This window comes from Tursiops truncatus, chromosome 2 (assembly GCF_011762595.2).
Source record: "Tursiops truncatus isolate mTurTru1 chromosome 2, mTurTru1.mat.Y, whole genome shotgun sequence".
NCBI classification, from domain to species: Eukaryota; Metazoa; Chordata; class Mammalia; order Artiodactyla; family Delphinidae; genus Tursiops; species Tursiops truncatus.
The window spans coordinates 143,324,668-143,338,360 of NC_047035.1; the positions used below are offsets into that span (position 1 = coordinate 143,324,668).

General features: G+C 37.9%; 1 protein-coding gene across 5 annotated transcripts in view; it reads right to left on the reverse strand.

Moving 5' to 3' along the window:
• The window catches only part of ARNT2 (aryl hydrocarbon receptor nuclear translocator 2), a 193,236-nt gene that overhangs the window by 72,583 nt on the left and 106,960 nt on the right, over positions 1 to 13,693 (reverse strand). For all 5 annotated transcript variants that reach the window (XM_033852230.2, XM_073801465.1, XM_033852234.2 and 2 more), the window contains 2 exons: positions 12,956 to 13,021; positions 12,528 to 12,613 (listed from right to left, as the gene is read on the reverse strand). In XM_033852230.2, the coding sequence (XP_033708121.1) occupies positions 12,528 to 12,613; positions 12,956 to 13,021 (152 nt within the window). The remainder of the gene's footprint in view (positions 1 to 12,527; positions 12,614 to 12,955; positions 13,022 to 13,693) is intronic.

Here is a 13,693-nt window from a genome sequence, read left to right on the forward strand (position 1 = left end):
ATCTAAATGTAAGTGCAAGATAGTGGGTTATATGTGTAAAGCATGGAGTTCTCAATCAACAAACAGAGTATTAACAGCCATGGAACAAGGTACGTCAGCTCAGGACCCTGGAGGCATGATATAATCATCACGTGTGGATACAACTTTACTTTCTAGAACCTCTATCTTTATAGAAACACAACAACTAAATACAACAACAAAACCAAACCAAAAAACAAACAAAATGACACAATTTCTGAATTCAGTGCAAACCACTCAATCCAATTGTCTGAAATGCTGTTTAGAAAATTCAGCTTGATTTCCTAAAAATGTCATTTTCTCTGATTATGAAAGTCAGGTAAAATTTTGGAAAACATAAGACTGAATAGAGAAGAAAAAGTAACCAATAATCTACTACACAGAAATAACAATGATTAATATTCTATGTACAATTTTTCAATGCATAGATACACTATTCATTTATAATTTAAAAATAAAATTGGGACCATGATGTTTATGTTGCATGACCTGTCTTTCTTTGTAACACTTCTTAGCACTTTGCTTCATTCTTAAATATCTTTTGAAAGCATGCCTGTTTAATGGTTGTCCAGTAGCCTATCATGTAGATGTTTCATGCTATTTTCAGCCAATTCTTTATTATTTAAATTTAGATATTTAGAATTTTAGAATTTGAAATTTAGAATAATTCAAGGTTTTCACAATTATAAATAATGTTTAACTATACAACACACACACATCTCTGATCAATTCCCTAAAATAACTTCTTAGAAGTACAATTCCTGTATATTAAGGAATGCGCATTTTAAGGCATTTAATATATACTCGCAAGTTATTCTACAGAAGGTTTGTACTGATTTATATTCCCATCAGCAGAACATAAAAGTGTCCATTTTTCTAACCCTTACCAATACTGTGTGTTTTGTCTTTTTAATTTTTTGCTATTTGATAGGTAAGAGGAGATGGTATAAAATTATTTTAACTTGCGGTTCTGATTAACAGGAGGCTGAATTTTTTCCAGATGCTTAGTGTGTGTATGTATTCATATTTGTATATGTATTTAACACCCTGTTCATAGCTTTTGCTCATATCTCCCTATTAAGTTAAAATCTGCCTTGTGCTTTCTGGAACTATCCTAAGTAAGTTTAATTCCTCCTTCATATGACAGCCCCTTAAATACTTGAAGACAAAAGTCATGTCTCACTTTCTCCAAGATAAACACTTCTGGTTCCTTCAACCGTTTTTCCTGTGGCAAAGTTTCAAGGGCGGTCGTTGGAGAAAATGCATAACAAATCCTCCTGCCCCTGTGACCCTGTACCCTCCAGCACCCTCGGGTACAGAACTCCACGCGACTCCAGAAAAGCATGCCCCAAATCCTCCTGCTAGACTCTCCGGATGCAGTCACCTGCCTACACCTTGGGCATCAGCCTCCTTTCTCCTGCTCATCCACAAGGATACTGTGGGTTAGTTTGACCACGATGGTGGCATTTCCTGTGATGTGTAGGCCTGGCGCTCAAATGAAGTGGTAGAAAAAAGCACTTTGACGCCAGAAAAAGGAAGAGGAATTGCCTGGTATGATGAGCATGATGAGTTCAAATGAGGAAAGCATCAAGAAGGAGATGGCCCGCTTGTCCCGAGACGCTGCATTTGGCAGGACTGGGGTGTCTATGTAATGGGTCTCAGGAGCCCAGGAAGCCTCTCCTGACCCCGGGACAGTTAGGGACCTTTCCTCTGTCCCAGGGCTGACTACCTGCCCACTCTCTCCTGGAGTCACCTGTGCACGTGCTGGTCCCCCACTAACACATCTTCACGCTCCCTGAGGGATGGGCTGTGTCTGGTGCCCGAGAGCCTTGCTCAGCAAATTGCACATATGAGGCCATCTCCTGTGCTCGGTGAACTGAGTCCCTGCTGGAAATCTCTCTCCAGGCTGCCCACATCCCTTTGTTCTTATTTGCTTCTCATTGGACAACCTTCCAGTACAAATCTGTTGTCTCAAGTACTGCCAAACCTCATAGATGCCCTGGACAATGGACATGGGCATCCATGCCAGTGGCGAGGAAACCCCAGGGCATCACAGAATCGCACCTGACTAACATGTCAGCTTCGGAGAACTCTTGCTGAGAACATGCATCTGATCAGTTTGACAGCACTGTCTTGACAGTGGATCTACAAAGCTGAGGTCCAGGCTCTGGACACTTGTAAAGGGACTGGCGCCTTCTGAGTCCCTGTCCTCGAGTCCAGCCTTTAGGCAAACAACGGCTTGACAATGTTGTGCATTATGGTCTAAGTAGAAAAACATATACAAATAAGATATAAATATAAATAAAACTGATATATCTATATATCTGTAGATATTTATATACATATGTCTCAAACATTAAACACTGCCAACTCATCACAAGATTAACATAAAACCTCACACTAAAGGCCTAATTACCTCAGTTCCTATTACCTAATGCATCATGTCTGGATATCAACAAAGATTTACAAGGTATGCTAAAAAGCAAAAAAAAAAAACCTCACAGCCTGAAGAGACAACTAAACACCAGAACCAGACTCAGATACAACATGGATTTTGAAATTACTAGCCTGAGAATTTAAAATAACTATGATTAATATATTCAAAGTGTTAATGGAAGATGTAGACAACATCAAGAACAGTTGGGTCATGTAAGCAGAGAGATGGAAACTCTAAGAAAGAATCGAAGGGAAATGCTAGGAAAAAAAAAAAAACCACTGTAACAGAAATGAATGCCTTTGAAAGACTCATCAGTAGACTGGACATAGCCAAGGAGACAATCAGTGAGCTTGAAGATGTGTCAATTGAAATTTCCAAAACTGAAATGTAAAGAGAAAAAAGAATAAAAAAACCCAGAACAGAATACCCCTAAACTGTAGTCCAATTTCAAAACATATACATGTAATTAGAATACCAAAAGGAGAAGAAAGAGAATGGAACAAAGGAAATATTTGAAGATATAATGTCTAAGAATTTTCCAAAATTAATGACAGACCCCAAACCACAGGCCCAAGAAGCTCAGAAAATACCAACCAGTACAAATAATGAAAAAAAAAAACCACAAAAAAGACTAAGCAAACTACACTATCATATTCAAACTGCAGAAAACCAAAAACAAAGAGAAAAATCTTGAAAGAAGCCAGAAAAAAAGTCCCACACTACATATAGAAAAACAAGGATAAGAATTATGTGGACTTCTCATCAGAAACCATGCAAACAGGAAGAAAATGAAGTGAATATTTAAAGTGTGGAAAGAAAATAACCACCAACCTAAAATTCTATATCCAGTGAAATTATCCTTCAAGTGTGAAGGAGAAATAATGACTTTCTATGAAAAACAAAAATGGTGAGAATTCATCACCAGCAGAACTGTCCTGCAAGAAATGTTAAAAGAAGTTCTTCATGAAGAAGGAAATGATATAGTTCAGAAACTCAGATCTACACAAAGAAAGGAAGAGCATCAGAGAAGGAATAAATTAAGGTAAAATAAAATATTTTATTTTTATTATTCTCAATTGAGCTAATAGACTTGTTTGTTCAAAATAATAACAGTAACAGTGTACAGTTGACCCTTGAACAACATGGGGGCTAGGGATGCTGACACCCCACCTAGTTGAAAATCCATGTATAACTTTTGGCTTCCCCAGAACTTAACTACTAATAGCCTACTGTTGACTGGGAGCCTTACTGATAACATAAACAGTCAATTAACATATTTTGTATGATATATGTATTATATATTGTATCCTTACAATAAAGTAAGCTAGAGAAAAGAAAATGTTACCAGGAGTCATAAGGAAAAAGAAAATACATTTACAGTACATATATGTATTTGCTGAAAAAAATCCACTTATAAGTGGATCCACGCAGTTCAAATCCACGTTGTTCAAGGGTCAACTGTATTGGGCAATGACAGCCTATGGATAAGTGAAGTGAATGCGGGCAACATGAAGACATGGGAAGGAGGAAGGAAGGACACTTAGCTATAAGGTACTTGCACTGCCCATGAAGTGGTATGATATTATTTAAAAGTGGATTTATATTAGTTGTAAATGTATATTTCAAACTTGGGGCAAACAATAAAGATAATTTTAAAGAAATATAATTGATATGCCAAGAGAGAAGAGAAAATGAAATCATATAAAATGCTCAATGATGTCGGATAAACCGTATGTCCTGGAATTATTTTAGTAGGTTTCAGTAGTAGTAACTGTACTTTCCTGCTTGTTTAGATTATTTCTGGTGAATCTTTGTCAACAGTTCCTTTTAAATACAGATCAATAAGTTCCAAAAACCTACCAGTTTTTGATTCTTCAATGTAAAAATCCTTAAAATAAAGGCTGCCTCTTTAAAAGAAAAGAAAAAAAAGCCCTAAAAAAAGGAGCTCACAGCATGCAAATGAGGTATTGAACTGGCATGTTTTAGAATTAGACAGTTTGATCATAAAATGTTTGAATCAGATATAAAGTCAACACCAGCTGGACTGAAAAATAAATAAATAAAATGCTCAATGAAAACTAGGGAAGGTGAAAGAGCAGGGAGAAAAAGAAGAAACAAAGAACAAATACAATGAATCAAAAACATGCTAGGTATTTTTCTAGATTCCACATATATGCATTAATATCCGATATTTGTTTGTCTCTTTCTGGCTTACTTCACTCTCAGCTCAGTGCTCTGTGACAACCTAGATGGGTGGATTGGGGGGCGGGTGGGAGGGAGGTCCAAGAGGGAGGGGATATAGGTATACATATAGCTGATTCACTTCATTGTACAGCAGAAACTAACACAACATTGTAAAGCAATTATACTCCAATAAAAAATAAAAAAATAAAAAAAGTAAACATTGAGCTAAATTTAAAAAAACATGTTAGGTATGAATCAAACTATATCAATAACCACATTAAATGTGAATGGTTTAAATACACCAAATAAAAGATTGTTAGAATGGATTAAAAACACTAGACCCAACTATAGGTTGTCTGTAAGAAACTCGCTTTAAATATAAAGACAAAGTTCAAAAGTTAAAGGATAAGAAAGATATACCATGTTAACACTAATCCAAAGAAAGCTAGAGTAGCTATGTTAATTTCAGACAGAGCAGAATTCAGAGCAAGGAAAATTATCAGGGATAAAGAAGGGCACTACATGACAAAGGGGTCATTTCTTTAAGAAGACATAAAAACCCATAACCCGTACGAGCCAAACAACAAAACGTCAAGATATGTGAGGCAAAAACAGGAAACTGCAAGGAGAAATAGGCCGAGCCACTATTATAGTTGGAGACTTAAACACCCTTCTTCCAGTAATTGATCTATCAAGCAGGTGACTAATCCATAAGGATATAGCTGTCCTCAACAGCACTATCAATCAACCTGATCTAATTGACATTTAAAGAATACTCCATTTAACAATAGCGAAATACACGTTGTACTCAAGCTGACATGGAACATTCACTGAGCCAGACTACTCTGGGGGCCATAAAGTGTCCACAAATGGTTTAACGTTGTATATATTCTTTTAGCAACAGATTTATTGAGATATAATTCACATACCGTAAGATGTGCCATCTTAAAGTATACAATTCAGTGGTTTTTAGATTTGCAGAGTTGCGCAGCTATTGCTACTATCTAAATTTAGAACATTTTTGTCACCTTGAAAAGAAACACTATATCTATTAGCAGTCACTCCCAATTTTTCTCCACCTGGAGAAACCCAGAAACCATAAATCTACTTTTTGTTTCAATGGATTTGCCTATTCCAGATATTTCACATAAGTGGAATCATGAGTGGCCTTTTGCGTCTAACTTCTTTCACTCGGCATGATGTTTTCAAGGTTTGCCCATATTATAGCATGAATCACTACTGCATTGCTTTTTATTGCTGAATACTATTTCATCATATGGATATACCACTTTTTATTTACCCACTGATGTACACATGTGATTTGTTTCCACATTTTGGTCACTATGAATAATACTGCGATGAACATTCAGGTACAATTTTCTTTGCGAACGTATGCTTTCAATTCTCTTGAACGTATATATATATATATATATACACACACCTAGGAGTGAAATCGCTGAGTCATATGGCAACTCTGTGTTTAACCTTTTGAGGAACTGCCAGACTGTTTTCCAAAGCAGCTGCACCATTTTACATCCCCACTGCAAAGTGTGAGGGTTCTAGTTGCTCCAAATCCTTACCAACACGTGTTATTGTCTGTCTATTTGAACCATCCTAGTGAGCGTAATAGGTATTTCATTGTGGTTTTGATTTGCATTTCTCTAACGACTTGAATACAATTATCGTTTCAAATGTCACTCTGACTTTACAGAGTGCTCTGGGTGACAGATCATAGAAAGGATTTGTGAGGCTCCCACCACCTTCGCAGGATTGCTCTTTTTAGAAACCTTTGTTTCAAGTAGCAGGACTTTTTTTTTCGGTTACAAAGATCACTATGTTCTAACTACAAAGGAAAATAAGACTATCTTCCTGTCTCTTTCTTTAAGAATGCATTTCTGGTGAAGTCAAGATGGCATACTAGGAGGACGCGTAATTCGCATCTCCTCACAACTAGGGCACCTACCAGGTACCAATGGGGGACCACGGACACCTAAGGGGATGGAGGGAACCCCAGCGACTGGCTTGCGGGATCTTGGTTCCCAGGCTGGAGGTTGGGCCCGAGCTCCTGTGGTGGGAGCTCTGCGTCCAAACCACTGGACTAACAGAGAACCTCAGACCCAGGGAATATCAATCGGAGTGAGGCCTCCTGAAGGTCCTCATCTCAGCACCAAGACCCAGCTCTATCCAACTGACTGCAAACTTGAGTGCTGGACATTTCAGGCCAAAAAACAAGTAAGACAGGAATACAGAACCACCCATTAAAAAAAAAAAATGAAATGACAAAAACATTCGTTACAGACAAAGGAGCAAGGTAAAAACCTACAAGACCAAATAAATGAAGATGAAATAGGCAAACTACCTGAAAAATAATTCAGAGTAATGTTAGTAAAGATGATCCAAAATCTCGGAAACAGAATGGAGAAAATATAAGAAACATTTAACAAGGATCTAGACGAACTAAAGCGCAAACAGTGATGAACAACACAATTACTGAAATTAAAAATACTCTAGAAGGAATCAATAACAGAATAACAGGCAGAAGAATGGAGAAGTGAGCTGGAAGATAAAATGGTGGAAATAACTGCTAGGGAGCAGAATAAAGAAAAAAGAATGAAAAGAATTGAGGACAGTCTCAGAGACCTCTGGGACAACATTAAATGCACCAACATTCAAATTATAGGGTTCTCAGAAGAAGAGAAAAAGAAAAGGTCTGAGAAAATATTTGAAGAGATTGTAGTTGAAAACTTCCCTAACATGGGAAAGGAAATAATCAATCAAGTCCAGGAAGCACAGAGAGTACCATACAGGATAAATCCAAAGAGAAACATGCTGAGACATATATTAATCAAACTATCAAAAATTAAATACAAAGAAAAAATATTGAAAGCAGCAAGGGAAAAGCAACAAATAACATACAAGGGAATCCCCATAAGGTTAACAGGTGATCTTTCAGCAGAAACTCTGCAAGCCAGAAGGGAATGGCAGGACATATTTAAAATGATGAAAGGGAAAAACCTACAACCAGGATTACTCTACCCAGCAAGGATCTCATTCAGATTCGACGGAGAAATTAAAACCTTTACAGATAAGCAAAAGCTAAGAGAATTCAGCACCACCAACAAATGCTAAAGGAACTTTTCTAGGCAGAAAACACAAGAGAAGGAAAAGACCTATAATAACAAACCCAAAACAATCAAGAAAATGGTAATAGGAACATACTCCGATAATTACCTTAAATGTAATTGGATGAAATGATCCAGCCAAAAGATACAGACTGGCTGAATGGATATGAAAACAAGACCCATACATATGCTGTCTACAAGAGACCCACTTCAGACCTAGGGATACATACAGACTGAAAGTGAGGGGATGGAAAAAGATATTCCATGCAAATGGAAATCAAAAGAAAGCTGGAGTAGCAATTCTCATATCAGACAAAATAGCCTTTAAAATAGACTATTACAAGAGACAAAGAAGGATACTACATAATGGTCAAGGGATCAATCCAACCAGAAGATATAACAATTGTAAATATTTACGCACCCAACGTAGGAGCACCTCAATACATAAGGCAAATGCTAACAGCCATAAAAGGGGAAATCGACAGTAACACATTCATAGTAGGGGACTTTAACACCCCACTTTCAGCAATGGACAGATCATCCAAAATGAAAATAAATAAGGAAACACAAGCTTTAAATGATACATTAAAAAGATGGACTTAATTGATATTTATGGGACATTCCATCCAAAAACAACAGAATACACTTTCTTCTCAAGTGCTCATGGAACATTCTCCAGGATAGACCATATCTTGGGTCACAAATCAAGCCTTGGTAAATTTAAGAAAATTCAAATCGTATCAAGTATCTTTTCCAACCACAACACTATGAGACTAGATATCAATTACAGGAAAAAAACTGTAAAAAAAACAAACACATGGAGGTTAAACAATACCCTACTAAATAACCAAGAGATCACTGAAGAAATCAAAGAGGAAATAAAAAAATACCTAGAAACAAATGACAACAAAAACATGACGACCCAAAACCTATGGGATGCAGCAAAAGCAGTTCTAAGAGGGAAGTTTATAGCAATACAATCCTACTTCAAGAAACAAGAAAAATCTCAAATAAACAACCTAAACTTACACCTAAAACAATTAGAGAAAGAAGAACAAAAAAACCCCAAAGTTAGCAGAAGTTAAGAAATCATAAAAATCAGATCAGAAATAAATAAAAAAGGAATGAAAGAAACAATAGCAAAGATCAATAAAACTAAAAGCTGGTTCTTTGAGAAGATAAACAAAATTGATAAACCATTAGCCAGATTCATCAAGACAAAAAGGGAGAAGACTCAAATCAACAGAATTAGAAATGAAAAAGGAGAAGTAACAACTGACACTGCAGCAATACAAAGGATCATGAGAGATTACTACAAGCAACTATATGCCAATAAAACGGACAACCTGGAAGAAATGGACAAATTCTTAGAAAAGCACAACCTTCCGAGACTGAACCAGGAAGAAAGAGAAAATATAAACAGACCAACCACAAGCACTGAAATTAAAACTGTGATTAAAAATCTTCCAACAAACAAAAGCCCAGGGCCAGATAGCTTCAGTGGTGAATTCTATCAAACATTTAGAGAAGAGCTAACATCTATCCTTCTCAAACTCCTCCAAAACATAGCAGAGGGAGCAACACTCCCAAACTCATTCTACAAGGCCACCATCACCCTGATACCAAAACCAGGCAAAGATGTCACAAAAAAAGAAAACTACAGGCCAATATCTCTGATGAAAATAAATGCAAAAATCTTCAGCAAAATACTAGCAAACAGAATCCAACAGCACATTAAAAGGATCATACACCATGATCAAGTGGGGTTTATCCCAGGAATGCAAGGATTCTTCAACATATGCAAATCAATCAATGTGATACACCATATTAACAAATTGAAGGATAAAAACCATATGATAATCTCTATAGATGCAGAAAAAGTTTTTGACAAATTCAACACCCATTTACGATTAAAAACTCTCCAGAAAGTAGGCATGGAGGGAACCTACCTCAACATAATAAAGGCCATATATGACAAACTCACAGCCAACATCGTTCTCAATGGTGAAAAACTGACTAAGATCAGGAACAAGACAAGGTTGCCCACTCTCACCACTATTATTCAACATAGTTTTGGAAGTTTTAGCCACAGCAATCAGAGAAGAAAAAGAAATAAAAGGAATCCAAATTGGAAAAGAAGTAAAACTGTCACTGTTTGCAGATGACACAATACTATACATAGAGTATCCTAAAGATGCTACCAAAAAACTACTAGAGCTAATCAATGAATTTGGTAGAGTAGCAGGATACAGAATTAATACACAGAAATCTCTTGCATTCCTATACACTAATGATGAAAACTCTGAAAGAGAAATTAAGGAAACACTCCAATTTACCACTGCAACAAAAAGAATAAAATACTTAGGAATAAACCTACCTAAGGAGACAAAAGACCTGTATGCATTAAACTATAAGACACTGATGAAAGAAATTAAAGATGATACAAGCAGATGGAGAGATATACTATGTTCTTGGATTGGAAGAATCAACATTGTGAAAATGACTCTACTATCCAAAGCAATCTACAGATTCAATGCAATCCCTATCAAACTACCATTGGCATTTTTCACAGAACTAGAACAAAAAATTGCACAATGTGTATGGAAACACAAAAGACCCTGAATAGCCAAAACAATCTTGAGAAAGAAAAACGGAGCTGGAGGAATCAGGCCCCCTGACTTCAGACTATACTACAAAGCTACAGTAATAAAGACAGTATGGTACTGGCAAAAAAACAGAAATATAGATCAATGGAACAGGATAGAAAGTCCATAAATAAACCCACACACATATGGTCACCTTATCTTTGATAAAGGAGGCAAGAGTATACAATGGAGAAAAGACAGCCTCTTCAATAAATGGTGCTGGGAAAACTGGATAGCTACATGTAAAAGAATGAAATTAGAACATTTCCTAACACCATACACAAAAATAAGCTCAAAATGGATTAAAGACCTAAATGTAAGGCCAGACACTATCAAACTCTTAGAGGAAAACAAAGGCAGAACACTCTATGACATACATCACAGCAAGATCCTTTTTGAGTCATCTCCTAGAGAAATGGAAATAAAAACAAAAATAAACAAATGGGGCTTAATGAAACTTAAAAGCTTTTGCACAGCAAAGGAAACCATAAAAAGATGAAAAGACAACCCTCAGAATGGTAGAAAATATTTGCAAACGAAGCAACTGACAAAGGATTAATCTCCAAAATATACAAGCAGCTTATGCAACTCAGTATCAAAAAAACAAACAGCCCAATCCAAAAATGGGCCGAAGATCTAAATAGACATTTCTCCAAAGAAGGTATACAGATTGCCAACAAACACATGAAAAGATGCTCAACATTACTAATCATTAGAGAAATGCAAATCAAAACTACAATGGGGTATCACCTCACACTGGTCAGAATGAGCATCATCAAAAAATCTACAAACAATAAATGCTGGAGAGGGTGTGGAGAAAAGGGAACCCTCTTGCACTGTTGGTGGGAATGTAAATTGATACAGCCACTATGGAGAACAGTATGGAGGTTCCTTAAAGAACTAAAAATAGAATTACCATATGACCCAGCAATCCCACTACTGGGCATATACCCAGAGAAAACTAGAATTCAAAACCACACATGCACCCCAATGTTCATTGCAGCACTATTTACAATCGCCAGATCATGGAAGCAACCTAAATGCCCATTGACAGATGAATGGATAAAGAAGATGTGGTACATATATACAATGGAATATTACTCAGCCATAAAAAGAAACAAAATTGGGTCATTTGTAGAGACGTGGATGCATCTAGAGACTGTCATACAGAGTGAAGTAAGTCAGAAAGAGAAAAAGAAATATGGTATATTAACGCATATATGTGAAACCTAGAAAATGGAACTGATGAACCGGTTTGCAGAGCAGAAATTGAGACACAGAAGTAGAGAAAAAACGTATGGACACCAAGCGGGGAAAGTGGCAGGGGGTGGTGGTGGTGGTGTGATGAATTGGGAGATTGGGATTGACATATATACACTGATGTGTATAAAATGGATGACTAATAAGAAAACAAATAAATAAATAAATAAACATTTAAAAAAAAAACCCCAAAAGAGTCAGGTACCACATTGTTCATTGCAGCACTATTTACAATAGCCAGGACATGGAAGCAACCTAAGTGTCCATCGACAGATGAATGGATAAAGAAGATTGTTAAAATTGAGTTATTTGTAGTTAGGTGGATGGACCTAGAGTCTGTCATACAGAGTGAAGTAAATCAGAAAGAGAAAAACAAATACCATATGCTAACACACATATATGGAATCTAAAAAAAAAATGGTTCTGATGAACCTAGGGGCAGGACGGGAATAAAGACACAGACGTAGAGAATGGATTTGAGGACACGGGGTGGGGGAAGGGTAAGCTGGGACAAAGTGAAAGAGTAACATTGACATATATACACTACCAAATGTAAAATAGATAGCTAGTGGGAAGCAGCCGCGTGGCACAGGGAGATCAGCTTGGTCCTTTGTGACCACGTAGAGGGGCGGGATAAGGAGGGTGGGAGGGAGATGCAAGAGGGAGGGGATGTGGGAATATATGTATGCATATAGCTGATTCACTTTGTTATACAGCAGAAACTAACACAACACTGTAAAGCCATTATACTCCAATAAAGATGTTAAAAAAAACGAAAAAAGAATGCATTTCTAACAGGATACCATGGTGAGGTGAAATAACATGAGATCCCCTGGGAATGAATATGCAGGTTCTGCTTACCTGCTGGAGGCCAAGCCTTGATGTAGCCTGTGCAGTGGACCACAGCATACTGGGCTTCTCCTTCTTTCACAGGGCCAAGGCCATTCCTAGAGAAAGAACTTCTGTGAGGTTGTTTTCGACATCTGGGGGTGAGGCAAGGATGTCCATGACTCTTTTGGTATCTAGGTTACTGGGTTCTCCTGTTGGCCTTGTGGTTTTCAAACTTGACTTCCCACCATCCTGTTTTCCCTCCTCCTACATGGTCTGAATATGCAAAATAAATCCACCCAACTCCCTTTCTCATCTCAACCACTGCAACCCTGATGTGCGGGTCTCTTGGTGCTCTCCAAGGCTAAGCCCCGTCTTCAAGTCCGGCTACTCCTTAGCTTAGTGCATTTAAGCTATCTACCAGCACAGCCCCAAAACATACATCAGAAAGGCTTACTGACCTGAACCTTTTCCTCATGGTGGTTATTCTGTTTAGAGGAAGGTGGTCCAAAGGAGCATTTCCACACCTAAGATTTGATAAATATATTAGAGTGAGTGAAGACCTAGGCAAGTTTATAAAGCACATAGTGCTGCAGGCAAGTATATGGGCCTTATCTAATGCGAGCACCCTGTAGCCAAGTTCTTTCCAAAGTGCAGAAGCAGGGTTGCATGCCTGTGAATTTTGATTGTCACTGAAGGCAAGAGCCATTCTGCACTGCACATGGAAATTGCCTCAGGGCCCAGCCCAGGAGCCGCAGACATCCAGAAAGACACTAGGAGGATCCTGGCCATGCTCCGTCCTGCAGATCATTTCAGTGTAACTTGGTGGCTTTCAGGAAACAAGGGAAGAGGGTGATGACAGCAACAGTGTCTCTTCAGGCCCGAGCAGAGGCATCAACTCAAAACAGATGTTGCCAATTGATGAACAGAAGCATCTTCTCAGCCTTTAGCTTCACAGCGTGGAAACTGCCTCCTCCCCTGCAATGTTCTGGCACTAGGAATAAGCAGACAGCTGCAGGCCTGCGGATGGCAAAGGTCAGAGTGGGGACAGGGAGGGATGAGTCTGGAATCAGGGCTTTCTGGGGTCCTTCTCTGGGAGGCAGGGGACGTGAGGCGTCCCACTGCCCACTCTGGTAGCACCTTTTCTGCCTTCTCCATAACTCTCTCAGCATCCAGGCTCTGCATGTCCAAAGCCTGCA